Source organism: Leucoraja erinacea, chromosome 20 (assembly GCF_028641065.1).
Source record: "Leucoraja erinacea ecotype New England chromosome 20, Leri_hhj_1, whole genome shotgun sequence".
Lineage (NCBI taxonomy): Eukaryota > Metazoa > Chordata > Chondrichthyes > Rajiformes > Rajidae > Leucoraja > Leucoraja erinaceus.
The window spans coordinates 36,292,761-36,310,554 of record NC_073396.1 but is presented as its reverse complement, the minus strand read 5'-3'; the positions used below and the strand labels follow the sequence as shown (position 1 = coordinate 36,310,554).

General features: G+C 42.6%; 1 protein-coding gene across 1 annotated transcript in view; it reads left to right on the top strand.

Moving 5' to 3' along the window:
* The first annotated feature begins 303 nt into the window (after positions 1-303).
* Positions 304-17,794, top strand: part of myh11b (myosin, heavy chain 11b, smooth muscle) — a 153,337-nt gene continuing 135,846 nt past the window's right edge. The window contains 2 exon segments of the mRNA XM_055651862.1: positions 304-457; positions 8,313-8,674. Of these exon segments, the coding sequence (XP_055507837.1) occupies positions 8,327-8,674 (348 nt within the window). The 5' untranslated portion in view covers positions 304-457; positions 8,313-8,326.

The following is a 17,794-nucleotide window of genomic DNA, read 5'->3' as shown; positions in this document are numbered from 1 at the left end:
ACTGAGCGGGACAGGCAGCATCTCTAGAGAGAATAAATGGGTGACGTTTCGGGTCGAGACCCTTCTTCAGAGTTAGTCTCTTGGTAAGTTTGGTAAAGTTAGTTATGCCTTTAAACCTTCTTAAAGTTAGTTATACTTTTTAAGTCATAAATCTACACATCTGCGTGATAAATACTTGACCATTATACATTACTACACACAATGTTGCAAGATATGAAGTAGTAACAAGCATTGATAACAGAGATAGGTTCAAAACCGCTAGCTACTTGAAGTCTATGGCCGAAGTTCTGTCAAGTGGGAGGAGTAGTCCCGCCCTGTGTAATTCCGGGCGCTCCTGTTAAATAGTGAGAGACGGGGGGCACCGCTTACTCGGTCTCTTCCTACTGTATGCAGGCGGTTTTTCTCCAGGGCACTTACATTCGGACTCTCGCCAGCTTTCTTGCATAGCCAGTCTTCAGTAAGTCTTTTTGTCAAACATGCTTTTGCTTGTATCGAAGAGTTAAGTTTATATCGAGGTTAAAGAAATGGAGCAATGTTATCCTGTTGCGTGTATGTGATTTAAACTTGTAATACACCCATTGGTGAATACTAAAACAGCGACAATCCTCTGGTACAATAATCGCTGTTGTAAGGTAGACATAAAATGCTGGAGTAACTCAGCGGGCCAGGCAACATCTCTGGAGAGAAGGAATAGGTGACGTTTCGGGTTTCTGAAAGAAGGGTCTCGACCCGAAACGTCACCTATTCCTTCTCTCCAGAGATGCTGCCTGTCCCGCTGAGGCTGCTACTCCAGCGTTTTGTGTTCATCTCTGATTTAAACCAGCATCTGCAGTTCTTTCCTACGCAATCGCTGTTGCAATACGCGTGGTGATAGTGGTCACTGATACCGGGATCGGTAGGTAGACTCAACAGTAATTCCTAATTACAGTAACTAATAATAAGTGTCAGGAACTGGTTAAGGGATAGTTAGCTGTTGACAATGAGGGGCGCAGTGATCAATAGTCAGATCCGTATAGCCACAGAGGGCAGTCTTTTCTGTCATAGTCATGGATACTTTCATTGATAAGGGGCATCCGTATATAGAGTGTTGTGTAAGTGTCAAGGGGAGAAGGCCGTACCTATGGTACATCTGGTTGAGGTAAGCCCCAGGTTAAGTGAGGAACAGCACAAAGACGCCTTCGTGTTCTTGACCTTAAATATGGGGACATGGAATGTATGTACAAGCTGGAAATACACGAGAGTGCTGTTATTTTAGCATTCGTTCCCCCACGCCACGGAGAAGGGGGGGTGGGGAAGGACATGGGAGGAAATGTGAAACGGACTCGATGGCCAGAGTGGACAGACGGAGCAACATTGATAGCATCCAGATTGCAGAAATGCATGTAGCGCGTGGGGTTTTCTTTCACAGAAGGTGAAAATTGTGAACACTTGTTTTAGAAAGTGCCTGTGTTTGAAACCGCCTAGATCCAATCAAAGTGCTGCATTTTGTTGGATCAACATCAATCCTTTCAGCGAAAGAACGAATTAGATCTGAAATTGTGTAAAGTGTGTCCGCAATTTACTATGCTGCAAATAACCTGTCAGCAGCTTAGTGTATAGACATTGTGATTATGTAGACTTTTGCTTTAAGCTCTACTTGTTAAACTCTCCCAGTTTGTACCTGCTGAAGAATTCCGGGTATTGGAGATTTCAGGTCCTGCATTTGCAATAGGAATGGATTAGATCTGAGCAGATAGTTAATTATCAGTAACGTTTAGAATATAAGCAAAGGGGAAATGACATTGAAGTTAACCAGCGAAGGATTACCACGTTGGCTGTTCAGGGAGCCTATCCTTATTTGATTAAAATGCCACTTGCTTGGCGGTTTGACGCGAGTCTCATTGCACTATTCCCTAAAAGGCGTTCACTTCAATTTGTTTGCAACTCGCCACTATTACGTCTCTCGGCAATCACTAGTTTGTGGAAACATAGCCATACATGGTAACGAGTGGGGTGGAGGTATGGTTTATATTCTATATCATTCAGGTCATGGGATTTAAACATTTAAAGACCCGTTGCAGCACCAAGCCTGCGACAATAACCACGGCAGCACATCAGAAGCCTGCGCACATTTAGTTTGGAACAAATGAGGCACATTATTCAGCTTTTTCAACATATCCTGCTCACCTTATTCGATCATGTCAGATATTATCCATATATTCCCAGTGACTCCTCGCAATTTGCAAAACAAATCTTGCAACTATGTTCCTAATTTGCAAAAGTGAGCGTCATTAAGGCAGACTATCTTCAAAGCAGGGATTACTGTCAGGACAATTTTGCAGGACACGTCACGATGTTGAGAGATTTCAAGCAGTCGAGTGCACAAAACTTGGTCTCTTTCCACCCTCTTCACTTGCTGTTTGTTGAGAACATTGGGTCGAGTTTATACCGACAGATTCTCGCACTGTTTATACCTCACAAGTGAGGTGTAGTTTAATGACATAATTGTTGAATTATTGTAATGGGCTTTTCTGCATTGTAACATTATTTTCCTCTAGTTTTTCATTTTCGGATAATGCAATTACACATCTACTTTTGGTTGTACATTATGTAACTCGTATACAAAACCAACCCAGACACAAAATGCTGGAGTAACTCAACGGAACAGGCAGCATCTCTGGAGAGAAGGAATGGGTGACGTTTCTTATTCCTTCTCTCCGGAGCTGCTCCCTGTCCCGCTGTGTTACTCCAGCTTGTGTGTTAAAACCAGCTTCGGTTTAAACCAGCATCTGCAGTTCCTTCCTATACATGTATCTACCTCTTTGGTGACCCGCGGACCACCCGTGATCGGACTTTGCTGGCTTCATCTTGCACTAAATGGTATATGTATCTATACACTGTAAATGGCTCGATTGTAATCACGTATTGTCTTTCCGTTGACTGGTTAGCACGCAACATAAGCTTTTCACTGTACCTCGGTACACGTGACAATAAACTAAACTAAACTAAACTATACAAAACCAACCTGATGCTTACAAGCGTTGCAACGCCCTTCTGGAGGCGATCTCGCATTAACTGGAGCCAGGACCAAGCAGCTTAAAAGTGATCATCTGCATTCCTTCAAACTTCGTACAGTAATTTAGCAGGATACTTGTTTGCTTCCATTAATCCAAAGACCATGCACAAAGTATCACAGGAAGCTGGATTGTACCCCGCCCAAACATACCTGTACATCGAGTGATAATTTGCCATGGACCTTGCAACCATGTGATTAGTTATACTAATTATAGCATGCTGGAGTAACTCAGCGGGACAGGCAGCATCTCTGGAGAGAAGGAATGGGTGACATTTCAGCTCGAGACCCTTCTTTAGACGAAACATCACCCACTGCTCTCCAAAGATGCTGCCTGACCCACTGAGTTACTCCAGCATTTTGTGTCCATCTTCGGTGTAAACCAGCATCAGCAGTTTACATTTATCTGCAGGTCTGAAAAAGGGTCTCGACCCAAAATATCACCCATTCCTTTTCTCCTGAGATGCTGCCTGTCCTACTGAGTTATTCCAGCTTTTTTGGGTCTATCTTCGGTTTAAACCAGCATCTGCAGTTCCTTCCTACAGCTATACTAATTATACCAGTTATACTAATCACAATGAGCACTTCATGTCACAAGCACAAGCCTGAAACGTCCAGCCACAGTATAACTGCCCCTTAAATACCAACCAAGCAGTGCATTCCTACTCTTCATAGAAATGCTCCCTCAGAAGAAGCTGCTTCAGGTAAGACCCTGCACCATGTACACGCATTAGGGTAAGACAACACTGACACAGATACTTCAATGAACAGAGTAACTCCATATATGAAATTGTTTTAATAATTCAATTAAATGTAGGCATCATTGGCATTTGGTGCCAATTCCCAAATATATTAAGAATGACAGCAAACTTACAAAGTGATACCTATGGTGTCTGGGTTGGAGGGCAAATCAGAAGTGGCAAACAATGTTGCAGCAGGTGCATGGTGAGGGAGATAGCATCAAAGAAGTGTTAGTAAGTTATTGCAATATACTTTGTTGAATGTACACATTGCGAATGAGGTTGTGGTGGTGGTGGAGATGATAGAGAGTTAAAGTGGTGGATGTGAGGTTAACTAGCCTTGACTAGTTTCAAGTAACCTTTGCATTCCCTCCCTCCCTTCCTCTCTCCCTCCCACCCTAGTCGTCCTACTAGTTCCACTGTACTATCCTTGTATCCTTTCGTTATCATCTCTTCCCCAGCCAAGTAAAGGCCATTATGGGCACCACCCTTCCTGGGTCATCTGAAGCTAGCCCTGCTTTGTTCTGACCTTTTTTTACCTCTAGTTCCCTCTCCTCTGCTTTCAGTCTGAAGAAGCATCCTGACCCATAACATCACCCATTTGTTTTCTCTAGAGATGCTGCGTGACCCGTTGAGTTACTCCAGCTCTTTATGTCTATCTTTGACTTGATTGTTGTTGGAACCGCAGGCAGATTAGTTGTTGCACTCCTGATTTGGACATTTTGCCTTTGTGCATCTGGAAGTGTGTCAAAAGCCACAGATCTTGAACTCTTTATCCTCCTTTGGTAGACAATAATTTATATGGCTAGTTCAGTTAAGTGTCAGGTCAATGCTAATCCTTGAAATCTAAGAACAAAAAGTAACGCTGCAGATACTTAGCAGATCAGGCAACATATAAAGAGGGAGAGACACCATTCACATTTCCGTCAGTGACTTTTCATAAGAACTTCCTTGCTCCGATAATACTCCCTGGCCCCGAATTGTTATTGACAGGGAATTTGGCAATGGTTAAAGAGCAGAACAACTTGAGAGTCTCCCTTATTGAAACTGGGTACTTTTATTGGAATTTGTGAGGTTAGAATGTAACTTATCACCTCCAACCTAAACAGTTCAGGTCTTGCTGTTTATCTTGCTTTGTTGCTTCATTATCGGAAGAGATGTGAGTACATTTAAATGCCATGCAGCAAATAATCTCACTTCTTAGACAGTCAGAACCTTTTTTTTTATCAGAATGGAAATGTCCAAGACTAGAGAGCAGAGCCTTACAGTGGGAGGGTCAATATTTAAAGGAGACATGTGAGGCAAGTTTGGTGATGTGCGAGGGAAGACGCGGAGATTGGTGGATGCCTGAAAGCGGTGGTGGTGGAGGCAGATACAATAACGACATTTAAGAGACTTTCAGGCAGGCAGATGGACATGCGGGGAATAGGGGGATATTGCTCCTGCGCAGGTAGAGGAGATTACTTTAACTTGCCATCATGTTCTGCATGGACATTGCGGGCCGAAGGGCCAGCTCCTGAACTGTTCTCTGTTCTGTGCTCTGATTTTACACAAAAAGGCATTGATGAAGCACCCGAAAGCCAACGAGCATGAGGAATATCTGCAACAATGAGAGCTAATTAACCGCAACAATCAGTAGGAAGTTTGCAGAACAGATTCACGAAAGTTATACCAAGGATTACAGGCTCAAGTAATCTGGAAAGACTGGAGGAATTTAGGCTTAGTTATGAGACAAGGATGATTGAGAGTGCAGATTATATCTCCTCTGAAGAGTATTTACTTTCATTGATGTACAGATTATAAGCAATACTGCACAACATGTATGCACATGTGGTTAACCTATTGTCTGCTGGATCTGTGCACCATTAAACATATCCAAGCAGGAGTTAAATTAACAGAGTCAACATTTCTGCAAGTAATGAGAACACTTAAGTTTGAACTCTGCTGGAAACACAGCATTTTCCGTTGAAGTAAGCATTCCAAATCTGTATGCATTTTCTTGTTGCCCATATTGGCCCCATCATGGATTAGTTTAGCAAAATATTGAAGTGAAGTTCACAGGACAGGTCACATCACACAGATGGAATCTTAGTGAAACAACGTAGCAACAGTATTTGTGGCCACATGCCTTTAGCACAACATCAGACAATATCTACTGAAATATAAATGCAGAGCATGAGATTTAAAGCCTGTAGAATATATTTACATTCACAACAGAGCAACTAGCATCCATTTTATTTCCAAACATATACAATGAATCATAATTTACTTCAGTTCCAGTTATGCATCAATTCTAGACATGTACTTCATAGTCAACTTTAATTTGTGTTCATTTAATGTATGTGAAGTTCTCTGGCAAGATAAGCATTTAATGACCATCCTAAATTGCCGGGGAGAATTCGATGTTGAGCTTTCTTTCTGGGATGGGATGATTTCTCTGATGAACGTACCCCCACATGCCTTTAGGCAGGCAGTTTCATTTGTAATGCCAAACATCAAGAGCCAAGAGAGAGTCGAGAGTGTTTGATTATCATGTGTCGGAAGGAACTGCAGATGCTAATTTACACTGAAGATAGACACAAAATGCTGGAGTAACTCAGCGGGCCAGGCCGGATCTCTGGAGAGAAGGAATAGATGACGCTTCAGGTCTGAATAAAGGTCTCAACGCAAAACGTCACCCATCCCTTCTCTCCAGTGATGCTGCCTGGCGTACTCAATGGTGGGGACTTATGATGGATCGGGCAGTGTCTACTATTCTTTGTAATCTCCTTAATTTCTGGGTATTCGAGTTGCCGAACCAGACTGTGATGCAACCAGTCAGTACACTCTCTACACCTGTGGATTCTCAATAGGGTGTCCATCGACATAACAAATCTCCCGAATCTTTGAAGGTAGTAGAGGCATTAATGAGCTGTCCTTGCGATTGCATCAATGTGCGTGGCCCAGGACAGATCTTCAGAGATATACATGCCCAGGAACCTGAAGTTGTGGAGACTCTCCATCATCATCCTGTCGATGAAGACAGGTTCATGGAACCTTAGCTTTCCTCTTCTGAAGTCAATGATCAGTTCCTTGGTCTTGTCAGTGTTGAGAGCAAGATTATTGTTCCGGCACCATTCAATCAGATTTTCTGATTCATTATTATCTGTATTTTGTCCATCAACGTGGACAGTGGTAAATATAAGAATACTGGTGAAATGATGTCAGGCTACACTCTCATGGGGATAAAGAGAGTTGAGCAGAGGACTGAGCACAGGGCTGCTCTTGTGCTGATTTTTTATCAAGAAGGAAGTGGTGTTGCCAATTCATACTGATTGTGGTCTGCCTCTGACCAGCTCAAGGATCCAGTCATGTAGGCAAGAACAGAGTGTGTAGAGGATGATGGTGTTGAGTCAATGAACAACAGCCTGATGGATGTCTTATTGTCCAAGTGGTCCAGTGCAGAGTGGAGAGCCAGCGAGATTGCATCACAAGTTGATCTATTGGATGGTAGATGAATTGTAATGGGCCCATGTCTGTACAAAGCATGGCACATTCAGCAAAACAATGCTTTGATCTTGGAAGTACATTTATTTGGACATGTGATTTTTGTCCTAGTCTTTATTCCTGCACACCCCAACGCAAAAAATAAGAATTGCACATTTAAATTTACGCAGCCAATTAATAAAGGACTATATAAACCAATTTGTTTTACTCAACACCTAAGCATTTTAATTTTGAATTTGCACTCTCAAGGGTCTATTGTTCTCAAAATTACCTCACGCCATATAATAAATTGTTAGTTTTTAGTGTAATTATTTTCTTGTATAGTAGAGTTGTTAATAGTTTAAGATTCAGTAAACTAAGTATAGGAAGGAAATGGTATCAATTCATGCCACCATTTTATAACCATTGCTCGAACTATACATGGGGCCATCTCTGTCGTCACCATGCACAATTAATACATTAGGCATTGTTTTTAAATTAGTATCAACTAAATGTACAGATAATCCAAATACCTAGGAAATAAAATGAATTATCCTATTATTATATCACAGAGGTTGATCCAAGACCACTTTGAGACCAGTACCTGTTTAGAAAAGTTTAACCCTTGAATTACATTGCTTACTTGTGCAGGAAGGAACTGCAGATGCTGTTTTAAACCGAAGGTGGACACAAAAAGCTGGAGTAACTCAGCGGGACAGGCAGCATCTCTGGAGAGAAGGAATGGGTGATGTTTCAGACCCAGTCTGAAGAAAGGTCTCGACCTGAAACGTCACCCATTTCTTCCCTCCAGAGATGCTGTCTGTACTGCTGAGTTACTCCAGTTTTTTGTATCTTACGTTGCTTACTTCACTGAAACAATTCAAAAGAAAAAGGACGCTGGTTCCAAAGTGGGACAGTAAATTGTTTTGTCAGATTAAGGGCAAGATAGAAAATATTAAAACAAATTATATGATTCTTGCATTGGTCCATGTAACATGGTTAGGTTTTTTATCATTGAATAACATGTAAGTAACCATTTTAAATTATTTTGACAGGTCATTAGAGCATAATGGCACAGAAGCCTAGCAGCCAGGCTGGAGACGCCGATTCCTATCTCTTTGTGGACAAGTCCTTCGCCAGTTCACTGGCTCAAGCTGACTGGGCAGCGAAGAAATTGGTGTGGGTGCCTTCAGACCGCAATGGCTTTGAAGCTGCAAGCATCAAGGAAGAAAAAGGGGATGAAGTCATTGTTGAATTAATGGAAAATGGGAAGAAAGTTACAATTAACAAAGATGATATCCAGAAGATGAACCCCCCAAAGTTCTCCAAAGTGGAGGACATGGCGGAACTGACTTGCCTGAATGAAGCATCAGTGCTGCATAATCTGAGGGAACGTTATTTCTCAGGACTTATCTATGTGAGTAAGCCATTCACTTCTTCTGTGTACCTAATAATACAGTCAGTTGGAGTACCAGTACAATATGATACGATAGGACTTTATTTATCCCAGGAGGGAAATTGGTCAGCCAACAGTCATCAAACACGAATGAAACATGAAATTAAAGTGACAAGTGGCAAGTCCAGGATTGGGGATGTGCAAAGATTAGGGAGGAGCGGGGGGGGGGGGGGGGGGGGGGGGGGGGGGGAGGGAGGAGGGGGGGTTAGGGGGTAGGGAACTCAGTTTACCCCTCGATAGAAGGGGGAGGATTTGTACAGTTTGATAGCCAGAGGGAAAAAGGATCTCCTGTGGCGTTCTGTACAGCTACCAAACATCCCAATCAAACATTAGACATGGCACGTCAAAACTGACAAGGGTTTGCCAACACAGCTCAGGTCCCAAGTGCTTTAAGCTCTGGACCAGCCTTGTGCACGGGTCATTGTTAAAGTCCATGTACATCTACTACATCTACTCCCCTGCCTCTATTCTTCTCAGTTACCCCCTCAAAAACTGATCCGTATTGTGAATCGGCTTTTCCCTTGCACAAAGCCACACCAGCTTCTACTAACGAGTCCTTGCATTTCAAATTAAAGTGTTTTAGAATGTTCTCAATAATTTCCTTACTACTAACGTAAGACTCCCTGGACGTTTTGAATAAGGGAACAACATTTCCCTGACAAAGGGTCTTGATCCGAAATGTCACCCATTTCTTCTCTCCAGAGATGCTGCCTGTCCCACTGAGTTACTCCAGCTTTTTGTGTCTATATTCGGTTTAAACCAACATCTGCAATTCCTTCCTAAAGATTTCCTATGCTCCTGTCCTCTTTTACATCACCCAAGGCCAATCAAGAGACAAATATCTCCAGCAGAGCCAATCTCACCCCTTGCTTCTCTCAGCATCCTGGAATAGATTCTTGAGGTGTAAGAAACTGCAGATGCTGAATGCTGAGTAAAACACAAAGTGCGAGAGGAACTCAGTGGGTCAGGAAGCATCTGGAGAGGAAATGAACAGGTGAAGTTTTGGTTCAGGACCCTTTTTCAGACTGATTAAAGTAGGGAGGAAAAAGCTGGAGAACAGAGGTGGTGGCATGACAAAGCGGGGCAAGTGATAGGTGGATTCAGGTGAGGGGATTTGATTGGAAAACGACTGAAGTAAACGACTAAGGCAACAGGTAAAAGGAGACAAAACAGCGTCAGATACGAAGAGGAGAGTTGCAGTGAAATGTAAAGTCGGAGGGACGGATGTGCGTGGAAGGGGATGGGGAGAGGAAAGAGGAGGGATAAAGGGAAATGGTAACATCGAGGATGGGAGATGAGTGTTGAGGGGATAGGAGCAGGGAGGGGCATCAGGGTGGGTCTAGTGGGCATGGGAAAGAGGGAGCTGGGGAGTAGGTTGGAAAATTCATTGTCAATCCACCTAATGTGTCCCAATATCTCTAGGTTTCTTTAGAATGTGTCCCACATCCTCCTCTCTGGTACAGAGATGTCCAGAATAACAGCTGCACTCCTCACCTAAACCCCTATATTCCATTCCTTCTGTCTGGTAAATACCGATTGAAAAGTTTTCTCATCTTTACAACCCGATTTATATTTTCTCTCTTTCTCCCACAAATAAATCCCTACTTGGCATCCAACTTTCTTCTTCATATATTTTCTGTCGCCTAAACTCCTGATGGCAAATGCCCCATAAACACTGCTCAATGCTGCCTAGTTGAATGCAAACAGACACGCAACCAAACAGACAGGGGCGGCACGGTGGCACAATGATAGTTGTTGCGTTACAGCACCGGAGACCCGGGTTCGATCCAGACTACGGGTGCTGTCTGTACGCACTTTGTACGTTCTCCCCATGACCGCGTGGGTGATTTTCCGGGATCTCTGGTTTCCTCCCACACTCCAAAGACATACAGATTTTGTATAGGTTAATTGACTTCTGTAAATTAAAAATTGTCCCCAGCGTGTGTAGGATAGTGTTAATGTGCAGGGATTGCAGGTCGGCGTGGACTCGGTGGGTCAAAGGACCTGTTTTCTGTAAACTAAACTAATCTAAACTAAACTAAACTAAACTAAACTAAACTAAACATAAGCATTACAGTGACTCTCTCTCAACAAGAGTATCTGCCCAAGTACACTAAGTTCAAACAGCTGAAGTGACCTATATGCAATGCAGTATTTCAGCAGCGGCTATCTCTCAACCATTGTATTATTAAGGAGTAAGTAAAAACCTTTGTGAGAACACACTGGGAGCAAACTACTTATTTTGTCTCCTTATCTAAACAATGATATTCTCAACTGAAAGTGTGCACTAAAGTTTCACTCGATTGATTTCAGAAATGAAAGTGAAAGGAATAATTCTCCATTTTATTCGAAGAATGAGAAATGAACCGATTGAAATGTACACATTTTTTACAGTGGGCTTGACAGAGAATGTAATGAGAAACTCTTTCTCCTATTGTAGTTTAGAAATAGAATGACCCATCTCAATCTGATGGTCTATTAATTAAGACAGAGATGAGATGGCACCATCTACAATGCTGAATTTTTAGAATTCTTTACCCTGGAAACTGAAGGGTTTCGACCCGTAACGTCACCTATTCCTTTTCTCCAGAGATGCTGCCTGACCCGTTAAGTTACTCCAGCTTTTTGTGTCTAGCTTTAGGGAACTCTTTCCTGTAGCTTGTGTATACTTTCTCATCCAGTCACCCATTTGCAAGACCAGAGAACCATTTTAATCCTACACACAGTGGCGGACCGGCCGGGGTGTCAGCTTGCCCGATGGCAAGTGGGCCCCTGTTAGCAAGTGATGGCAAGCATTGTAGTTGTGGGTGGGATCCCTTTGTCTCCCGGCAACCAATATTTTTAGACCCAGTCTGCCACTGCCTGCACACTGTATGGAATCACATTGTCCACTCTATGACTGCTGTACAAACATCCACAAGTCTTCATGGCTTCCTTTACATTTGAACAGGCTACATATTTTTAATAAACTTCCTCTGATGTCGACTCTGTTGATTCAACAGTACACGTCAGTATCCTGTTTACTTTGCTAATTGTTGCGTCGCAGAGCTTTGCATGCTAAATGCTAAAATAACAACCTTAATCTTCAAACGCATTTGAAGATGCCTTAGCTGGAGAGAGAACGTAGCACTGAAAATCCACAGACAAACAATCACCGTAAACATCTACTGGGGATCTCTGCCCGTGACATTGTCTAAGATTTGAAATGCTTTTAATGGCATGAAGAAAAATAACAAAATAATCGGTATGGGCCCTCACCTCAATGTTCTTTTCACCAAACCACCTTTTGTGAAGATTAGAAAAAGCTGCAAGACTTATACAGAGGGTTTTAATATCCAATCCACTGAATAAGAGGCTCACCTTTCATGCCATTCCAACAGCATTCCCATGGGGTTCTGAACTGAGTTGATAAGAATGACTGGAAGAACCCTAATGGAAAACAGATCCTAGACTATCTGAAGAAGGGTCTTGACCTCGAACTGCAGCAGGTGGCCCAGCGGCAGGCTGCCTCTGTTCACAGGCCTCTTGTGGTTGTCCAACCTGCTCGTCTGGAGCCCAAAACGATGCTGCACAAAGGGTCCATCTTCAAGTCCTGTTTTGAGAAGCAGGGAGCTATGAGGCCATGCCTAAAGCTTCAATTACAGCTCTTCACCGCAACAGATAGCCTCTCCCAAAAAGGCTGCTCTATCTATGTCTGCCTTCCGTTGATAAACTTTGCTGGTTAATCAAATTAAATGTGACTTTAGTGTGAACATGGAACATTGTGAGAAAGCAGATGCATAGTATGATGTAGTTGATAAACAATTCTAATTTAATAATAATAAATAAAAAATAATAAACTTTATGTCGGACTCAAGGTCCAGACAAGGGGAAATGTTACATAAAAATGCATTGCATATTAAAAAATATCATAAAGTACATATAAAATCTTAGTATATCACTTATAAAAGCATCATAAATTATATATTTAAAAAAAAAACACAATACATGAATTAAAACCCAGAATAAAAGAATGATCAATGTCCTACAATGAGACAATGATACCAGTGTCTCCACAACTGGGATTCGTAGCGTGTAGTGCTAAACCTTATGTTTGACAAGGCCATAATAATTACATTTTTAGAGTCATTTATCCTGCAAATGAATTTATGCATATGATTTCTTAGGATAGCTTCTAAAGTACTGACACCTGCAGCCATAAACATGTTACTAGGACTACACCATCTAGGTTTCCTTAGCAGTGTTCTCATGGCATCGTTATATGCCACTTTAGTCTCTGCTAACTTGTCTTTCCATTGTCTTGTCAGAGTGAGGATCAGCGCAAATTGGAGGAACAGCACCTCATATTTTGCTTGGGCAGCTTACACCCCAGCGGTATAAACATTGACTTATCTAACTTCAAGTAGCCCTTGCTTTCCCTCTCTCTCCATCCCCTCTCCCTTCCAGGTTCTCCCACCAGTCTTACTGTCTCCGACTGCATTATATCTCTGTCCCGCCCATTCCCCTAACATCAGTCTGAAGAAGGCTCCCGACTCAAAATATCATCCATTCCTTCTCTCCAGAGATGCTGCCTGTCCCGCAGAGTTACTCCTGCATTTTGTGTCTAACATATCACTCAGATATGTTGCCACACTATATTCAACCTGGAAATGAATAAACTGATCAACCACCATCAACCTAGGCATCTAGGTCTGCTCAGGGCAGCACTAGTTGGTGACAATGCCTAGTTTTTATCAGTGCTATTTCCACACTGAGGATACTCACCATCATCTGGTTTGGCACCTTATTGTGCTAAATGGATTGGATTCAGAACAGATTTCTCCGTTCAAATTTTACATCCACGAGCACATTCTTGGGATGGAAGTGATCCTCCCTTCTTGCCCTGAATAATCATGGAAGAGTCCATGTACAGCTGAACAACTAAATAGTCATAGTCATATAAATCAATAACATTCCTACTGATACCAAGATGGCTCAAGGCTCCACCAATAATTTAATGTCCCACCAAATCATATGCCTTGGCAAGATTGATTCAAAATAATTGTATCTCTTAAAATGTCTTTCAGCGCATGTTATTTCAAAAGCAGTGCTTTGATTACAGCCAGTGGGCAGTGGGAAAGTGGGATGACAGCATGGAATCAGTGCGGAGGGGTGATCAGTGTTAGTGGAGCATGGACTAGGTGTTGGCTCCCATTTCCTCTCACTTCCCAAAGACATACAGGTTTGTAGGTTTAATGGGTTGTGTAATTCGCCACTAGTGTGAAGGTGGGTGGGAAAGTGGGATGACATAGAATCAGTGCAAAGGGGTGATCAGTGGTTGGCATGGACTCGGTGGGCTGAAGAGCCTTTTTCCACGCAGTATTTCTAAACTAAAGCAAAACAAACCAATCTACCAAACATTGCCATAATACCATTACTATCAACCAGTGATCGACCTTGTTACAATGAGGGGGGCTGATTGTAATGCCAACTACAGCAATAAGCATGAGGTTCCATCCTGGTGAAGGTGCACCACAGGACTATCTATACTCTAAACAGCCAAAGCAGTAGCAATAAGTGGCACATCTCATGAATTGTAGTGAACAATGAAACAGTTAACAGGAGACAGAGACTCCAACAATATCCCCATCCTTAATATTGACAGGGCCCAACACATGTATGTTTCCCTCGCGTTTCCCTTTCCCATGACTTTCAGTCTGAAGAAGGGACTCGATCCAAAACGTCACCCATTCCTTCGCTCCTGAGATGCTGCGTGTCCCGCTGGGTTACTCCAACATTTTGTGTCTATCTTCGGTTTTAACCAGCATCTGCAGTTCCTTCCTACACATTTCCTATGCTCCTGTCCTCTTTTACATCACCCAAGGCCAATGAAGATACAAAAATCTCCATCTGAGCCAATCTCATCTCTTGCTTCTCTCATCTCTCAGCATCCTAGAATAGATTCCTGAGGCACAAGAAACTGCAGATGCTGGAATCCCATGTAAAACACAAAGTGCAAGAGGAACAGTGGGTCAGGAAGCATCTGGAGAGGAAATGGACAAGTGCAGTTTTGGGTCAGGATATGAATGTTAATGTCAAGGCTGAAGCAGCTACAGTTTTGTATTGGGTGGATAATTCATTTTGGCTTCCTCCTGAGATCCCCACATAACTGAAGCAGTCATTGGTCATTACAGTTCACTTCATGTGATATCAAGAAATGGCTGAGAGCTTTGTGTAGTAGTCACAAGATAGAAGAATGGACAACATGTATTTCCTTAACAGCCATTTGGACATACAAGGACCGTTAATGATTTTTGATGCTCTCTGAGATTGTTAAGCAAATACAAACAAGGTGCAAGGCAAATCTCACAGTGACCCAAACCTTCAAGACATACAGCATTGTGAAAACAAAATGTATAAAAATGGCCTTTATTAAAATCTGACAATGTGCATTTTAACGACATGGTATTTTTTCTATTACAAATCTCAAATTGTGGAGTACAGAGGCAAATGAATAAATGATGGGTCTTTGTCCCAAACATTATGGAGGGCGCTGTAGTGTGCAGGAAATAACTGCAGATGCTGGTTTAAATCGAAAGTAGACCCAAAAAGCTGGAGTAACTCAGCGGGACAGGCAGCATCTCTGGAGAGAAGGAATGTGTGATGTTTCGGGTCGAGACCCTTCTTCAGACTGATCAAGACATAGTACTCGGTATCCCAATGTCACTGTCTCTTAGCCTCAGCAAGCAGCCACCCTGAACAGTTAGATTTAGGGGTTTTATTCAGTTTTATTCAGACCTAAGTTCTCAGAAGCCTAATGAACTGAAGATACAAGACAGTGAACTTGTGGTTATAATGGGAAAATAAATATTGGATCCGGTCTAAGACACCTGCAGTGGTATCTGGGACCCAAACAACAAACAGAAGAGCACAAAAATAGACACAAATGTTGGAGTAACTCAGCGGGACAGGCAGCACCTCTGGAGAGAAGGGATGTGTGATGTTTCGGGTCGAACTATTCTTCAGGCTGAAGAATACTATGGTAATAAGAGAAAACTAGTCATTCTGCTGACTGGTTCACATGCAACAAAAAGCATTTCACTGCATCTCGGTACGTGCAACAATAAACTAAACTAAACTATGTTGCGACAAAGAAATACCTAAGTGAAGAATATTTTTCATCAGACTCATGTGGATAGTTAAGTCTTTGTATGAATTGTCAGGAATAATCAATCCCATGATCTTCTGGACTTGATTGGATCCGGCCCAATGCTGCGCAATTGGTAGAGTGGAAATTGGGGGTGGTACCATGGCAGCCAACTGCTACAGGTTGAAGATAGTTGGGGATGCATGGAACAGCAGATGGTGGTAAACACAAAGTGCTGGAGGCACTCAGCATCTATGGAATGAATGGATAGGTGACCTATTGGGATTGGCAAGCTTCTTTGGACTGATTGTAATGGAGAGCAAAAAGCAGGAAACAAAATGGCAGGAGACAAACCCTGGCAAGTGATAGGTGGATACAAGTGAGGAGGGTACGATAGGCAGATGGATGGACAATGGTTGGAGATGCAACGGAGACAAAAGGATGTTAGATAAGGGGAGACGAGGAATGAAATGTAAAGCCAAAGGAAGAGGTATAGGTGGAAGGGGACGTGGAGGGGGAGAAGAGCAGGAAATAGTGGCAGGAAGAAGTTGGTGTGCATTGTGGCTGAAGGGCACAGGAAAGAGAAGGGTGGAAAGTGGGGTGTGGGTGTGGAGATACTTAAAGTTGAAGAACTCAATATTCAAACCGTTGTGTTGTCATCTACCCAAATGGAATATAAATTGCTATTCCTACAGTTTGCCTCACTCTTGCAATGGAGGAGGCCCAGGTCAGATTGGTCAGTGTGGGAATGGGAATGGGAGTTAAAATAGTTAACAACCGAGAGATCCAGCAGCTCTTGGAGGATCAGGCGCAAGTGTCTGGCTAAATGGTTACCCAGTCTATGTTTGGTCTCAGCAATGTAAAAGAGGCCATCAAATGCAGTATAGGAGGTTAGAAGAGGTGCATGTGAACCTCAGTCTCACCTCAAAGGGCGGCTGGGGTCCCTGGATGGAATTGAGGGATAAGGTATGAGACAGGTATTGTTTCTCCAGTGGTTGCAGGGAAAAGTACTCGAGGTGATGGCCATTCGAGTAGAAAAAGAGGAGTTGCAAAGGGAGTGTGTGTGTGGAAAGTGGAAAGGGGTGAGGATACGAAGGTCATGTGATAGCAGTAGAATTAGGCCATTCGGCCCATCAAGTCTACTCCGCCATTCACTGACTTCGCCTGACAGCCTCAAAGAATTCCACAGATTCATCATCCTCTGACTAAAGAAATTTCACCTCATCTCCTTCCTAAAATAACGTACTTTAATTCTGAGGCTATGGCCTCTGGTCCTAGACTCTCCCTGGCCTGACTGGTGGTGTGATCACATTGTGGCAGAAATGTCTATGTACTGGATGGCTGAAATGTGTTGAACCTGAACTAGACTATAATTGTGGAACCTTTTCATTGGAGAAGAATATAAGGAATAAGAAGGAATCAAAGCCTTTAAACCAGGAATTTCCTCTTTACCAAACCCAGAAAAAGTTCAAGAAGTCAAGAATTTAGTGACTAGAATTTCCAAGGAGAAACCCTGCTTCTGTGACTCGGTGAGCGAAAGGAAGCCACAGGTCTGACTGAGATTGATCACACAGGACTTTGTCAGGACATATACTATGCAATTTTCATTGCAATTCCTAAGTCCAACCTTCGTGAGTTGTGAGTGGTGTGTATTTGATAAAAGTGTGAATTCAGCAGAACAGCATGTGGACAAGTCTACAAAACTACAATATCCATGCTGTAGTGTGTAGAAGGGTCTCGACCCGAAATGCCATCCATTCCTTCTCTCCAGAGATGCTGCCTATCCTGCGGAGTTACTCCAGCATTTGGCCATATCCTACAAAATAATTAAAAATGCTAAAGATAACCTAAAAAAGTAATGTCAATACCATTTACAAATGAGTTAACTGTTATTGGAACAGCGTATCTGATTCGGCATATTATGCCGTGGAAAGGTATGAAGGCATTTGAAAAAA